Genomic DNA, 15,797 nt, shown 5'->3' with positions numbered 1-15,797 from the left:
GAAGCAGGAAAAATGGGCAGCGTGAGGATTTGAGCAACTTTGACTGGGCCAGAACATCTCCAAAACCGCAGCTCTTGTGGGGTGTTCCCGGTGTGCAGTGGTCAGTACCTATCAAAAGTGGTCCAAGGAAGGAAAAGCAGTGAACAGGAGTCACAGGGCAACTTATTGATGCACGTGGGGAGTGAAGACTGACCCCTGTGGTCTGATCCAACAGACGAGCTACCGTAGCTCAAATTGCTGAAAAAGTTAATACTGGTTCTGATAGAAAGGTATCAGAACACACAGTGCTTTACAGTTTGTTTTTGTATGGGGCCACATGACATTATGACCACCAGGGTGTCCAGGTGGTCATAATGTTATGGCTGATCGGTGTATATAGATCAATATAGACGAGAAGGAGGAGCTGTTGGCACAATGATGAATGGAAAGTCACTTCATCAAACAGGAGACAGACTACTAATTATGAATTGAATGTTTTATTGTATACAGAAACTGTTCTTATTTTAAGAGTTAACACCAAACACACCGTTTGCAGTTGGCTGACTGTTAATCAGCTGTCAAAACACATTAGAGTTTTATAGCAGTCATGTTGTTTTAACAAGCAGTTTGTGACTGAGGTTATAAAAGGTACTTCTTACTGAGCTTGGACTGGGCCATGAACTACACAATTATAAAATTCACACCAATCCTCTAATTCTCAACCAAAGTATCTTGTCATTGGTTCTTTTCAGTCACACAGGCATCAGTCTGAATCAGTTTGTCCAAAACTATTCATCACATTCAGACATTCAATATCTAAAACAAACAAGATCACTGTAGCTACACTGATATTGATTGTTTGTTTTAACAACTTCAAAAGGTAGAAGACCGTCTAATGACATCCCAACTGTGGACTTTAAATTGAAAGAAATTCAAACCCAAATAAGATCTTTGTTGATCATGGTGGTGGAGCTGTCAGGGGTCATGTAGGAATGCGGCTGCGGAGGTACTCCAACACTGCATCTGTTCCTTTGGCCACGATGGCTGCTCTGGGTGTGCGGAAAGGATTTCCTTCCAGACTGAGACACCTAAGGGTCAACACAGGCTTTGCTTTACTCAGTGTGTGGGATTTTCATCCAGATTTCTATATTATTTATTTTTTTTATTTTAATTTTCACCTTTTTTACACAGAACACAATACAAAACACAAATAAATTCCTGGGTTTTTGAATTAAAAAAACTAATCTAAATCAAACATATCCTTCCCTAAACATCGTTAAAAAGACATCTTGTGGTCAGAGCAGTGACTTCACTCTACCTTCTCTGAGGAAAAGTGGATAAACACTGGGGTCAGTTACATCTCATGATGAGAATGATTCCTGGAATGCAGTGGACAGCAGCTGGTGGTGTGCTGCAGTGAGGGGGTTCAAACACAAACACATGCTAGGAGAAGGTAAAGGAAGATAGTGGAATCCATACCTGAGGCTGATACACAGGCCCAGTTCAGGGGGGATGTTCATGAGGTCATTGTTTGACAGATCCAGCGTTGACAGATGAGCCAACCTCATGAGATGACAGGGGTCCACCACACCCACCTGGTTGTTACCGAGCAACACCGTCTCCAAGGAAACCATCTGATAGAGGACTTCAGGGAAGGACTTGAACCTGGGATCAGCACAAAGACTCTTGAGTGGATAAACTGTGTGAGACAGTCCAGCTGACTGAGCCACTGTAGGTGCTTTCCATCCTCACTCCTCCTGTCGTCACTGAGGATGTTCCAACCCCTAGGGGGGCTACCTGAGTTCAGAGCGAGGGACCACTTGTGTGTCCTTCGGAGAAGTTCTCAAGAATAACTGTTAATGAATCATAAAACACTTTTCTATTTGTCTTCTTTGCTGTTCCATGTTAATATTGGTTAGCTCATTCACAGAAAAATAAGCTTCTCCAAAAAATGTGTCCTGTTTTTTTCCTCAATAATAAAACCAATTAATTATTTACTACTATGATTTCTATTAGTCATATTCAGTGACACCTAAATCTATATATTATTGGAGCAGCAGTCATCAGGTGTTTTTCTTTAAAATGTAATTCCTTCCACACATTTTGGGGCAGCTGACATGCTGCGTGTTATTGCTGTCTGCATAAAAATGATCCTCCTCAATCAGTATCTTACAGAGCTCCCCTGGGGTCAGCTGAGAGACAAAAAAAAAGAAAACAAAAAACAGCCGTGTGTTAATAAGTACTTTCAGTTTACAAATTCGTTAGCCCCGTTTATATCTGAACTCTCAGATTCTTTGCAAACCACAGGCACAGATTTGCCGTCTGTTCCTAGATTTGTAAAACATACTCAAGGGTGCCCAGGGCTGGTAGCCAGCAACAGGAGGCCTATGACTTTTAGCCAGGATGTCACTATACAATAATAATAAAAAAAAATGTACTACCCAAATACATTTTATATCTGTATTCGACTTCCTAATGATTCATTTAAAATACTTGTACCCCTAAATCAGGGGTCTCAAACTCAAATTGTCTTGGGGCCACTACTGGTATCGTCATTTCATAATATATTTCTATTTCTATTTTTACTTTTTGTGTATATATATATTATATATACCTATACACACATTTCTATTCTTTATGTTAGATATTATTCTTCAAGGTTGTGTGAGTAGAACAACTGTAACAAACAAATTTCCCCCCTGGGGATCGATAAAGTATTTCTGACTGTGATTCTGATTGATAATTACTGATTTTCAGCTGCGTACTCTCCAGTGAATTGACTACATTTAACTACAGTTTTCCTCTAACAGTAACATTAATTTGGCCACAGCCCATAAGTAACATTTCAAATTAGGTAGAATGTATTATATTTTACAGAAAAATCATCTTCTCACAGCCTATTAAAAGAAGAAGTAGAAAGTATTTGTTGCGCATATAATTTTCATTGCTGTGGATGCATTTATTAACAACAAGACATTTGTGTCTCAGAAGTGGTACAGTAAGTGTCGGCAGAGGTGAACTGTTGAAATGTTGGACTGAAAATAACTGGAGAGGAGTATGGCATCAGTTCTGCTCTGACTGGAACTCACTCGGGATGAGAACTTTATTGACCCATGTCCAATGACATACACTATATGGACAAAAGTATTCAGCCGCCTGACCATTATACCAACAGGGACTGTAATGACATTGTATTCAATTACATATACTTTAATATGGAGTTGGCTGCCCTTTCGCAGCTAACAGCTTCAACTCTTCTTGGAAGGCGTTCCACAAGATTTTGGAGTGTTTCTGTGGGAATTTGTGCCCATTCATTCTGTAGAGCATTTATGAGGTCAGGCACTGATGTTGGACGAGAAGGCCTGGCTCGCAATCTCCGTTCCAGTTCATCCCAAAGGTGCTCAATAGGGTCGAGGTCAGGGCTCTGTGCGGGCCAGTCAAGTTCTTCCACACCAAACTCATCAATTCATCAGTCACGTTGGAACAGAAAAGGGCCTTCCCCAAACTGATGCCACAAAGTTGGAAGCATAGCATTGTCCAAAATGTCTTGGTATTAACATAGGTTCTTCACTGGAGATAAGGGGCCTAGCCTAAACCCTGAAAAACAGCCCTATACCATTATCCCTTCTCCACCAAACTTCACAGTTGGCACAAAGCAGTCAGGCAGGTAAAGTTCTCCCGGCATCTGCCAAACCCAGACTCGACCATCTGACAGCCAGACAGAGAAGCGTGATTCGTCACTCCACAGAACACGTTTCCACTGCTCCACGGTCCAGTGACGATGCTCTTTACACCACTCCATTTGACGCTTGGCATTGGACCCGCCGCACAGTTTTTGTGCTCACATTAATGCCAGTGGAAGTTCTGAACTCTTGAAGTTCTCGCTAATCAGCAGAGCGTTGGCGACTTTTACACACCATGCACCTTAGCAGTCTTCAACCCCACTCTTTACGTGGTCTTCCGCTTCGTGGCTGAGTTGCTGTTGTTCCTAAATGCTTCCACTTTCTAATAATATCACTTACAGTTGACCGTGGAATATCCAGCAGGGATGAAATTTCACGAAGTCTTATTGCAAAGGCGGCATCCTATCACAGTACCACGCCTGAAGTCACTGAGCTCTTTAGAACGCCCCACTTTGCTTCACAAATGTTTGCAAATGGAGACTGCATGGCTAGGTGCTTGACTTTATACGCCTGGGGCAAGGGGTCTGATTGAAACACTTGAATTCAATAAATAACGTGTGGCCAAATACTTTTGTCCCTATAGTGTATATACACGAAGCCCATCTCATACAGTACCCACATTAACTTGTTTGCCAATGTGAATATACAAAATAAAGATTCATTTTCACAACTGAGAGCATAATTTTTATATATGTCAACAGTTAGTTTTTCAAAAGAATCATCACAATGTCAAATATAGATATAACTTTCTTATTGTGTAGTGACGTGTTCAGGCCCAAAGCCGGCCTACTGCTGCTGGCTACCAGTCCAGTGTGCACGGTTTATAAATCTGTGATCACGCGGAGTACAGATTTACACATAGCTTTTTTTCCCCCTCAGTTGACCCCAGGGGCTCCATAATATCTTCCTCCTCATCTCTAACATTCCCTTAGGGAGGAGCTAAGATGAGGGAAAGAAACGTGAGTAAGGAGCCATGTTAGCACAGGTCACACCGGAGCTCCTAACATAGACAGCATGACATCAGGGTTTAACCGGTCCTGAAACAGCGAGTTACCTGTTGTAATTGAGGATAATGGAGCACAGTTTATTTAAGCTCTTCATTTCAGGTGGTAAATCGCTCAGCTGGTTGTTCCTGGAAGAAAAAAAGGCATGAATACATAAATACCACATTAACACTTGTACTAACAGGTTTATCAAAATCCCACCCCTAACCTGTTCCTAAGGCCTTTTCATGGAATCTGTAACATTGCTGTATTAATCATTCCGTCAAATGAATGGCTCTGTTTAAACATCACTACAGATTGAGCTGCAATGCTTGGATGATATTTGGCTCAGATATTTTGGGAGTTGGAAAAGAATCAGTTTTTCCTCTAGGATTTTTTTTTAGCAATGGGGGCAGTCCGTCCGAACAACCCCCCATCCATGAATGTTAGTTTCTGTTTGATGGGCTTTGCCATCACTGAGTGAATGTGTGTGAAAGGATGAATGTGGCATGTAGTGTAAAAGCGCTTTGAGTGGTCGGAAGACTAGAAAGGTGCTATACAAGTACAGGTCCATTTACCATTTACCAACTAGAAAATGACTAACATTAGGCAGGATTTAATTTGTCTATATGCTGTATGTGAAGTATGTTTGTGGATATTCAAACTGCAAGACAGGAATAAAAGGTGAACATTTCAGGTGACTGATGCTTATAGTGGTGTCAGCTTCTCCAATGTGAATATTTGCAGCTTTTCTCCATTTGATTTCAATGTAATCACAATATCTTTGGGTTTGGACTGTGTGTGTGTGTGTGTGTGTGTGTGTGTGTGTGTGTGTGTACCTGAGATCGATGTGTTTTAACTGCAGTAAGTTGCAGATCTCAGGAGAACAGCAGGTCAGTTTGTTGAAACCCAGATTGATGTCTAACACTGAGGACTGGAAGTCTAGCAGTCTGCACACACAGCACACATTCAGTTAGTCTGGGAGTCATTTCTGTTCAAACAACCTTTTGTTGTCATACAATCAGACAGTATCTCATTAGTGGACAGGTCCACCAGGTCTGTGAAGTGAAGCCAATGCAGAAACCTGCCTTTTTTCTATCGGCTAGTGGGTGGCTGCAAAAAAAAAAAGGCTTAGAGAACTGAGCCTTGTGTAAAAAGCCAAGAATTAAAGGGGGTAGATCACTACCGTATTTAACAGACTACTATAGGATGGCACAATTAAAATCCCCCAGCTTACAATGTGTACAGACAGGACAGGAGCTGCCCGGCCGTTCGTTCATACTGGCAGGAGGTCATAAAATAAAGGGCGGCAGTAGCCCAGTGTGTAGGGACTTGGCTTGGGAACCAGAGGGTTGCCAGTTCAACTCCCACACACCACAGTATGTTTCATTTTATGTATGTTTAATGCTGTATATACTGTGAAAACGACATTAAAGAAAGCGGTGGTTAGACCAATTCTTGCAATAGTGTGTTTGTGAACTCATAACACTGTGGCTCAGAGGTAAAGCAGGTTGTCACTAATCGGAAGGTTGTTGATTCAATCCCCGGCCCCTCCGGCAGCATGTCGAAGATACTGAACCCCAAATCGCTCCCGAAGCTGTGTCATCGGTGTGAATGTAAATGACTTAGTTTCTATTTGCTGTGTGAAAGGGCAAATGTGGCATGTAGTGTACAAGATAGTTACTGATATGTGTATTTTCATCAATATAACAGGTGTTTTGTTGTATCTTTAGTATTAAGTATTAAAAAAAGATGTTCATTTAGTTTAGTGGTCCCATTTAGGGTAAAATAGACGATAAAGCAGGGTATTTTTAGTGAATCTGTCTCCAAACTCAGATGAAACTTTTAAACTAGGCAGTGCAGATCAAGCACAAATTGCAGCTCGTAGTATGTCACTGCTGTTGGCTACAAAAAAAATGACAGACATAATGCCAAACTCGAGGCTTTAAAACAGTAAGTAATTAATGCTTTTTTTTCATTAAAAAATCAAATAAAATGCATCGTAACACATTCCTAACCTTTGAGTCATTATGTTTTCTCCTAATCTCTGTTTAGAGTTGCACATATGCAGTGCAGATCAGGCAGGATGTATGCATTCAGTACTAACATGTATGGGGGTGTGTGTGTGTGTGTGTGTGTGTGTGTTTGTTTGTGTACCTGGGAGGTATGGTGGTCAGCTGGTTCTTGCTGAAGTTAACTGTGGTAATGGGTTGATCTGCTGCAGCATCAAACAGCTCATCTGGAATATTCAATGCCTGCTTCTCACTAAACACAAAAACATACAAAGTTACTCTAACTCGTTGAGTAACTAGAGTGTAATTAACAACAACTAATTTCTCAAACCTTGAGCAACATTTTGATATATAAACTCAATCTAATGACTGTAATGTGACAGTTGCCTTGGTGCTGACACCAATGCAGACTAATATCCAACCATGTATCATTGCAGCCTATTACAACATGTTCATCATCATCAGTCACTACTATTAATGTAGTTGTTGCTACTGTTGTTGCTGTGCACCTGTTAGTCTCTCTCTCAATTCAATTTCAATTCAAATGGCTTTATTGGCATGACGTAACACTGTACATATTGCCAAAGCAAGCGTTTGGAATAAAAAAGAATAATAATAACAATAAAGGAAAACAATATTTACAATAAATTAATTATAATCTATACTGTTGGTAATACTGTAAATATGATTGACTCAATCACAATCAGTAACAATCAATCAATCTCAGTCAATAAGTAATTCATTACAATTAATCAATCATCTCTCTCTCTCTCTCTCTCTCTCTCTCCCTCTCTCTCTCTCCCTCTCCCTCTCCCTCCCCAACTGGTTCAGGCAGATGACCACCCACCTAGAGCCCAAGGGTGTGTCCTAGGATTCTGCTTCTTAAAAGGCAGTTTTTCCTTGCCCCCGTCGCCAAGTGCTTGCTCATGCTGGTACAGTTCGGTCTAGACCTGCTCTATTTGAAAAGTGTCCTGACATAACTTCTGTTATGAATTGGCGCTATACAAATAAAACTGAACTGAATTTAATTTAATTTAATTTAATTTAATTTAATTGGACCAACTGCAGTCACAAAGGTAATTACTGAGATCTGGGAACATCAATAAAAAGAAGTTTGACGGGATCATTGCATGTGACAAGACCAATATGGCAGCTGTATGAGAGGCTACTGTTAACAATTAGCAAGTACAAATACTTTGATGAAGTGAGTCACCAGATTTGTCAGTCTATTGGTTGCAAATAAATGTAACCAAAAGATTAACACATGAAAAGATTATTTTGGTGATACCATTTTTCTTCAAAATACAGACAGAACTGTGTATCACTAACCTGTACACCAATAACTTCAGTGTTTTAATGTTATGTACATTGACAGTGGCCTGGCTGGGTAACGTCATGGCTGTAGGTCCTTCATCTACTCTGTCAGGCTCCTCTGCAAACCAAACCACACACAGACACACAGACACAGACACACACAGACACAGACACAGACACAGACACACAGACACACACAGACACACACAGACACACACAGACACACACACACAAATAAGTATGGCAGACAAGCATGGAACATATGAGAAAATAATTCACACTATATTTTACGGCCACATATTGCGGCTATGCAAGAAAAAGAAAAATGGTTTAATATCATGTTATAATGTGAAGGGTATATTATTGTAACAATAAGGTATCAATGAATGTTCCAAAATTGCAAAAATTAACGGATATTCGATTGTGAAAATTATGTTGTTGTACAAAAATTAAAAAAAACAAGCAGCACATCGCAGCTGTCTCACAGTCTTGTCTTGAAATACATTCTAAACATTTAACAAATTTACATAAAAAATACAACCTTACTCAACTACAACAATTCAATAATAAATAAGTTATGGTACAAAAAAAGCAAAATGCATTTTGGGTTGTTATTCAACAAACTATGACTTCAAACTTCAGTAATTCTTTTCCCATTGTAGAAATAAACAGTAGGTCATTATGAGTGTTTTTATTAGTATTTATTAGTCTTGTTAGGTAGTGTTGTATGTATGAGCCCCAGCAGGGACACCCACACTGAGACTGATGTGTTTGGCATGGGATCAAACTGGCAGTGAAGCAAGGTGCATCTCTCTGCTTTCAGGTGTAACCCCTACATCGGCAGAGGTTTCCCCCCTTTACATGAAATCATTTTGTGGAATATCCTGCTCAGTGTTGGAATCCTTTTGAGTGAAAAACAGTCAAATTTTAGACAGTTTAACTCTGAATTTTAACCGCAGAGGCCAGCAGCAGAGGTAGTGTGAGTCAGTCCTGTTTAAGGGTATACCAGTAGAGATCTTAAGCTATTGAATGCTTTTTATTAAGTGTTGGTTAGATGTTCTGATATTCCTGCTTCACAATGGCATCTCACACTGGGATGCTTATGGCGGTCCCTGTTGATTTAACAGTGTGTGTCCTGGTCAGAAGGTAGGATTCTCATCATCCTCTCATCACTGATAAACACCTTGAGATGTGGTTAAAAGCTCAGAAAAAGCACTGATCAACGGTGGTGAACATCACTGTACTGGAACCATTTCAGCCCTTTTAGGTGCAGTGGGCAAAAGTATTTCAAGTCAGCAAAAAAAGAAAAGTGAACGGTACCTTTAATTCGTCCTCTTAAATGTTTCAGAAGCTCATTGGTTCCTTTCTGTGATAAGGATAACATAGGAGGAGTGTAAGAAGTTTGAATTGAAAGCCATCAACCTGTCTATTAGACCCGATCCCAACTAGGCTGGTCTAGACCTACTCTATTTGAAAAGTGTCCTGAGATAACTTCTGTTATGAATTGGCGCTATACAAATAAAACTGAATTGAATATTAGTATTAATGTTTGCTCTAGTGAAGCAGTGAGAACATTACCATTTTGCATGGAACTATGTCACTGAAATTCCATCTTCAAACTTCTCGACTACTACAGCTGCAGTGAACCGTTATCATTTCTAGTTTGTATGAAATCAGATTTGTGCCAGTGTAATCAAACAAAAAAAGAATTTGAGAGAGAAATTAAAACATTTAAAATTTCAACTTGCAAGCAAATGATTTGTGTAATTAAGTACTGATATAGGTTGTGTGTGTACCAGATATTTTATCCGCCAAAACTGTTTTACTCCCCTGAACGTCTTTCTCAAATTCTTATTCTGTTTAAGAAGTTTGATTATATTGACACAAATCTGATCCCATAGGTTTACTTCTACTAAAATGCAATGTGCAATGTCTGACTATTGAAGGGATTTGTGACAAACAATGCATTTTAAAGCTGTCAAATAGTAACTTTTCTTAAATGAGAAACTGTATGATAGAATCTTCCAGAGAGGACCGCAGTCTTTAATGGCAAATATGTTTCATCTTAATGATTTAGCGTGAACAGTTAAGTGTCTAGTCTAGGGGTATCCCTGACCGCTTGCTGCTTACCCAACTTTGGCTATAGTACTCATTGGCCCTGCACTCCTACTCCTCCCTGCAGTCAAAGGTCCTGTGCTAGTGGTGTAAAAAAACTCCCACAGTCCTTCAGCTAACAGGATCGCTAATTAGTAAGTGGCAGCAGCTAATACAGTCAACACATGTAGCAGTGCATTGGTAGGAGACTTCCAGCGTTACAATCCCGATACTTTCGTCTACTTTTCGTCTACTGGCTTTTATGTTATCCGATCAGCGCTGATTTGAAAACAGTTTTTTTCTGGTATATCATGCAGGAAAAAATGTTTGTGGTACTATATTCAGCAATGTCAAATAGAGTTGGTTGACAATGTACATGTTAAATTAGTTAACTTAAATATTATATTCATAGAAAAGGTATATTTTCAAAAGTTCACTAATTTTCAGTCAGTCTCTAAAACCCCACATTAGCTGGATCTACTTCTTAGGAAAGTGAAAAACAATTGTCTTCAGCAACTGTGATTTCAGCTAGTATTTGTACAGGCTGTACTACCACTGCATTATCTTCACCCATCAGTTTTACCATCCATGCTGTGTGTTTGTCCTCAGTGTGTCACCTACAGTGAGCAGGTCTCTCCTGATTCCTCGTAAAGGGTTTCCCTCCAACAGTAACACCTTCAGATTGGGCAGCAGGCTGAGAGAAGCTGGAAGACTGACAGAAAATGATACAATTCACATGAAAATACCTGGTACCTGGTACTCAGGTGATGACAGTATCTAAAGGTAAATATCTAAGTCGCAGCTGCTAACAACTGATCTGGAAGACTCAGCTATACTAGCTGTTATCTTATACCAATGCAGTGGGCCTGCATGGTTATATGTCCCATCATGCTGAAATAATTTGTAATATAAAAATATAAATAGCGTAGGAGTGCATATGTACATTAATGTCTAAAATCCACCCGGTGAAATCGCTGTGAACAGATTTGTTACTGACTGGATATTTCTATCATGGCGTGAGTTTGGCTGTTTTCTGCCATAGGTAGTCATGGTGTCATGGTGTCCAATAACATACGTGGTAATGTCATTGTTGGTAAGGTCAAGGCGTGTGAGTGTGCTCAGTAAGGTGATCTCTTCAGGAAGGGTTTTGATCTTGTTGTCTCGTAGTTCTAGAAGAGAGATGGCGGTCAGGCAGGCAAGCTGTTCCATCTCCAACTGCTCAATCTGGTTGTTCCCAACGTACAATTCCTACACACACACACACGCAAAATTGTTTCTTGAAGCCATAATATACAAACTACTTTTAGAGGTCCAGTGTGTAACATTTAAGAGGGACAACTGGCAAATATATAATAACCTGAAAGCAAAAATCATCAACACTGCAAAAATCAGCCAAATCCTGTCAGAAAAAGATGCCATAAAAAGTCTATGCATTTGTTACTTATAGGCTGGATAACTGCATTTCCTTATTATTTGGCAGTCCATTATCGATAAGACCCAATATTAAAATGCCTAGCTTTACAGCAGAAATACACACGTTTACAGCTATGACAAAAAAACGGTTTTGGTCTCTCTATAGAAGTTCATGACAACTGTACAGGGGGTTCATTTTCATATAACTAATCCATTGGAATTATATACAGGCTTAAAGTTATGCTTATTAGATCTTAGTGCTGCATTTGACACCACTGACCATAATATTCTTTAACAGAGACTTGAGCATCAAATTGGCATTAAAGGAACCGCACTAAGCTGGTTTAAGTCATATTTATCAGATCGTTCGCAGTTTGTACATGTTAACGATGAATCTTCTAAAGAGTACCCTATGTAATGGAAAATTGTAATACACTATAATACACTATATGTAACCTCATGCTTATGAACTACTGTGTGTGCAAAATGTATCTGTTCCAGGGTTGCTCTCAGCACCTGTTAATTTTCCCACACGATAAAGACTAACAGTCAACCTGTGGTTACAATGTCTCTGTTATTGAGGGAGGAGAGGCTGAACCCGGTGGAGGCTCCAGGCATCTCCTATGAATACAAGGTCATGATGCTCGTTAGCATGACTAGCTGTTATCTACTTTGTACCTCCTGTTTTTACTTCTTCAATAAATAAGGGTGCAGCCCTGAGAAGGGAGACCTTTTCATGCTGACAAGCTGAGAGGCTCGCTCTGCGCAGAGCTACACCCGGGTGAAAAGACTGACTGACTGACTTTTTTAATTCTTGCATCTCACATGAATGGGCTGAATTGAATTTCCACCACACCTATTACCCCTCTAGAACACTACGTTCTCTGAATGCTGGGCTACTTGTGGTTCCTATAGTCTCTAAAAGTAGAACAGGAGCCAGAGCCTTCAGTTACCAAGCTCCTCTCCTGTGGAACCAGCTTCCAGTTGTGGTTTGGGAGGCAGACACCCTCTCCACATTCAAGAGAAGACTTAAGACGTTCCTCTTTGATAAAGCTTATAGTTAGGACTGGATCAGGTGAGTCTTGAACCATCCCTTAGTTATGCTGCTATAGGCCTAGACTATCGGGGGATTTCCCATGGTGCACTGAGCTCCTCCCTTCCTCTCTCTTTCTGCACTCATTCATGTCCCATTAATGCATGTTACTAACTTCACTTCTTCCCCGGAGTTCTTGTGCTTTCTTGTCTCGCAGGTTCTTATCGATCCTGGTGGAGCCTCCTGCCATGGTCCTGCTAGATTGCCATTGCCAATACTGTTGTTACTGTACACCTGTCTGTCTCTCTCTGTCTCTGTGTCTCTCTCTCTCTGTCTGTCTGTATGTCTCTCTCTCTCTCTCTCTCTCTCTCTCTCTCTCTGTCTGTCTGTATGTCTCTCTCTCTCTCTCACCTTCACCCCAACTGGTCGAGACAGACGACCACCCACCTAGAGCCGAAGGATCTGTCCTAGGTTTCTGCCTTTTAACAGGCAGTTTTTCCTTGCCCTTGTCGCCAAGTGCTTGCTCATGCTGGTACTGTTGGGTCTCTGTAAATAATGTTATAAAGAGCTTGGTCTAGACCTGCTCTATTTGAAAAGTGTCCTGAGATAACTTCTGTTATGAATTGGTGCTATACAAATAAAATTGAATTGAATTGAATTGAATTGAATTGAAGGGAATGGCTGCTTTGAGTGACAGGTGGGTCCCATCACAGGCGGCTGTTTTTAGTATCAGGCAGCTATTTTAGACTTCATTCAGCCCACCTCAGCTCTATCTATGCTCCACAAATTTGCCTATTTTTGGATTAGCTAGGAACCACAGGAGTTAGGACAGCCAAGATGGAGTTAGATAAGATAAGATAAGATAAGATAAGATAATTCCTTTATTTATCCCCTAAGGAGAAATTCATTTTGACACAGCAGCAATAGGGCAAAGCAGGGCAAAGCAGCACAAAGTCAGAAAACTACGAATATCACAGTAAAAATATTGCTAATATTATTAATATTAGAAGATATAAAAAAACTATAAATTAAAGTATATACCCTATTTGTTGTTCAAGTAGGACATGGAGTCCAAAATATGAGCAGAAAATTAAACTTGACTAAAACTAAAAAATTAAAACTAAACTAAAACTACTAAACTACTAAAGTGGAAATTAAATCTAAATAGTGCAAAAGGTTTGTGCGTTGTAGGTAGGAGTTCTAAACCAGTCTTTATCTGCTGGGGTTGGAGGAACTGGGAGCTGTGGCGTTGTGGAGTCTAATGGCAGATGGTACAAATGAGCCTTCAAACCGCTTTGAGGCTCAGGGCTGGATCAGTCTGTGGCTGAAGATGCTCCTGAGCTGCCTCAGCTCAGCGTGGAGAGGATGAGAGGGGTTGTCCATGATGGCTTTCAGCTTCCCTTTCATCCACTTCTCCGTCACAGCCTCGACACTGTCCAGCTCCATCCCTACCACCGAGCTGGCCTTCCTCACCAGCTTTCTAAGCTTATTGGCACCCCCAGTGCCGATGCCTCCCCCCAACAGACCACTGCAAAGAAGAGGACACTGGCTACTACAGACTGGTAGAACATCCGTAGTAGCCGAGTGCACACGTTGAATGACCTGAGCCTCCTCAGAAAGAACAGCCTGCTCTGTCCTTTCCTGTAGAGGGCCTCAGTGTGATCTGTCCAGTCCAGTTTATTGTTGAGTGTCACTTGTGTGAACTTGTAGGTGTCCACCATCTCTACCTTTTCCCCTCTAATCTCAACTGGGGAGGGGGTCCTCTTGCCCCTCCGGAAGTCCACCACCAGCTCTTTAGTTTTTCCTGTGTTGAGCTGTAGGTGGTTCCTATCGCACCATCCAATGAAGCTCTCAATCAGGTCTCTGTACTCCTTATTCCTCCCTATCATCTGGGATACAGCCGACAATGGTGGCACTCTCCAGAGTTGAAGCAGAAGTCAGAGGTGTAGAGGGTGAACAGGAACGGTGATAGTACAGTTCCTAGGGGTGTACCAGTGCTGCTGGTTACCACATCTGACAAGCAACTGTGCAGTCTGACGTAATGTGGTCTATCAGTGAGGTAGTCAGTGATCCAGGCCACGAGGTCCTGATCCACCTGCATCACAGAGAGTTTTTTTGCCAGCCGGAGAGGTTTGATGGTGTCGAAGGCACTGGAAAAGTCGAAGAACATGATCCTCACGTTGGTCTGTGACTTCTCCAGATGGGTATAAGCTCTGTGAAGCAGGTAGATGATGGCATCATCCACGCCGATGTCAGCCTGGTATGCAAACTGCAGGGTCCCGACAGTCGCGTACCAGGGGTCTGAGGTGCTGCAGAACTCAAAGGTCTTCATAACATGTGACGTTAAGGCTACAGGCCTGAGTCTTTGAGATCGCTGGGTCTTCCTTTTTTCGGAACAGGAACTAAGCAGGAAGTCTTCCAGATCTTTGGCACCTTCTTCAACCTCAGGGAGAGGTCAAACAGATGCTGGAACACACCTGCCAGTTGCTCAGCACACACCTTAAGGACTCTCGGGTTGACGTCGTCTGGACCTCTGGCCTTATCCGGGTCCTGGTGAGCTGCCGTCTCCCCTGGCATCTTGTGATGAGCGGGTTGGTTTTGGCAGTGATTGGGGCGTGACAGTCCCCTGCTGTGAGGTGATTGGTAGAGGGGGGAGGAGGGAAGGGGTGCAAGGCGGTGGGAAAGTTGGTGTAGTGGAGAGAGGTAGGAGGGGGGAGGAGGTGGAGGTTTGTGGGGTGGGAAAATGGAGAGGATAGGGGGAGTGGGAAAGGGGAGCGAGTAGAGGGGGGTGGTGTTACTGTCGTCATGGGGAATACAGGCTGTGGAGGGGGGGTGGGGTATCCAGGGTGTGAATGGAGGTACCTGAAGAGGTGGAAGGGGTTTGTGAGTCAAACCTATTGAAGAACAGGTTTAGCTCATTGGCATGTCCCTTTGTCCCTTCTACTGAACCTACTGACCTTTTCATGCCAGTAATTCTACTCATCCCCCCCACACTTCTCTTGTGCTGGTCTGTTGCAGCTTTCTCTCTATCTTGTTTTTGTAACAGTCTTTGGCCCTCCTCAACTCCCTCTGAACGTCTTTCTTGGCCTCCTCGTCTCCTGCCATGAAAGCCATCTTCTTTCTGTTCAACAGGGCTTTGATGTCCCTGTTGATCCATGGCTTGTTGTTGGGGAAACAGAAAAACCTCTTGGTGGGGATAATGCTGTCCTCACAGAACCTGATGTAGTTTGTGACACACTGGGTGAGACCCTTGATGTCGTCTCCGTAGTCTTCCAGGAACACTTCC

The 15,797-nt window shown here is 41.7% G+C and overlaps 1 protein-coding gene across 1 annotated transcript in view; it reads right to left on the bottom strand.

The window, feature by feature from the left end:
* Positions 1–460: 460 nt before the first annotated feature.
* lrrc40 (leucine rich repeat containing 40) overlaps positions 461–15,797 on the bottom strand; it is a 32,143-nt gene continuing 16,806 nt past the window's right edge. The window contains exons 7-15 of the mRNA XM_051403286.1: positions 11,141–11,313; positions 10,687–10,777; positions 9,292–9,337; positions 7,987–8,089; positions 6,803–6,910; positions 5,485–5,595; positions 4,717–4,794; positions 1,459–1,644; positions 461–1,067 (exon numbers count right to left, since the gene is read on the bottom strand). Of these exons, the coding sequence (XP_051259246.1) occupies positions 962–1,067; positions 1,459–1,644; positions 4,717–4,794; positions 5,485–5,595; positions 6,803–6,910; positions 7,987–8,089; positions 9,292–9,337; positions 10,687–10,777; positions 11,141–11,313 (1,002 nt within the window). The 3' untranslated portion in view covers positions 461–961. The remainder of the gene's footprint in view (positions 1,068–1,458; positions 1,645–4,716; positions 4,795–5,484; positions 5,596–6,802; positions 6,911–7,986; positions 8,090–9,291; positions 9,338–10,686; positions 10,778–11,140; positions 11,314–15,797) is intronic.

The sequence above is a fragment of the Dicentrarchus labrax genome, unplaced genomic scaffold, assembly GCF_905237075.1.
Source record: "Dicentrarchus labrax unplaced genomic scaffold, dlabrax2021, whole genome shotgun sequence".
In the NCBI taxonomy this organism is placed as follows: Eukaryota; Metazoa; Chordata; class Actinopteri; family Moronidae; genus Dicentrarchus; species Dicentrarchus labrax.
Note: the sequence above shows the minus strand (reverse complement) of the source record. Positions and strands in the feature narration are given on the sequence as shown.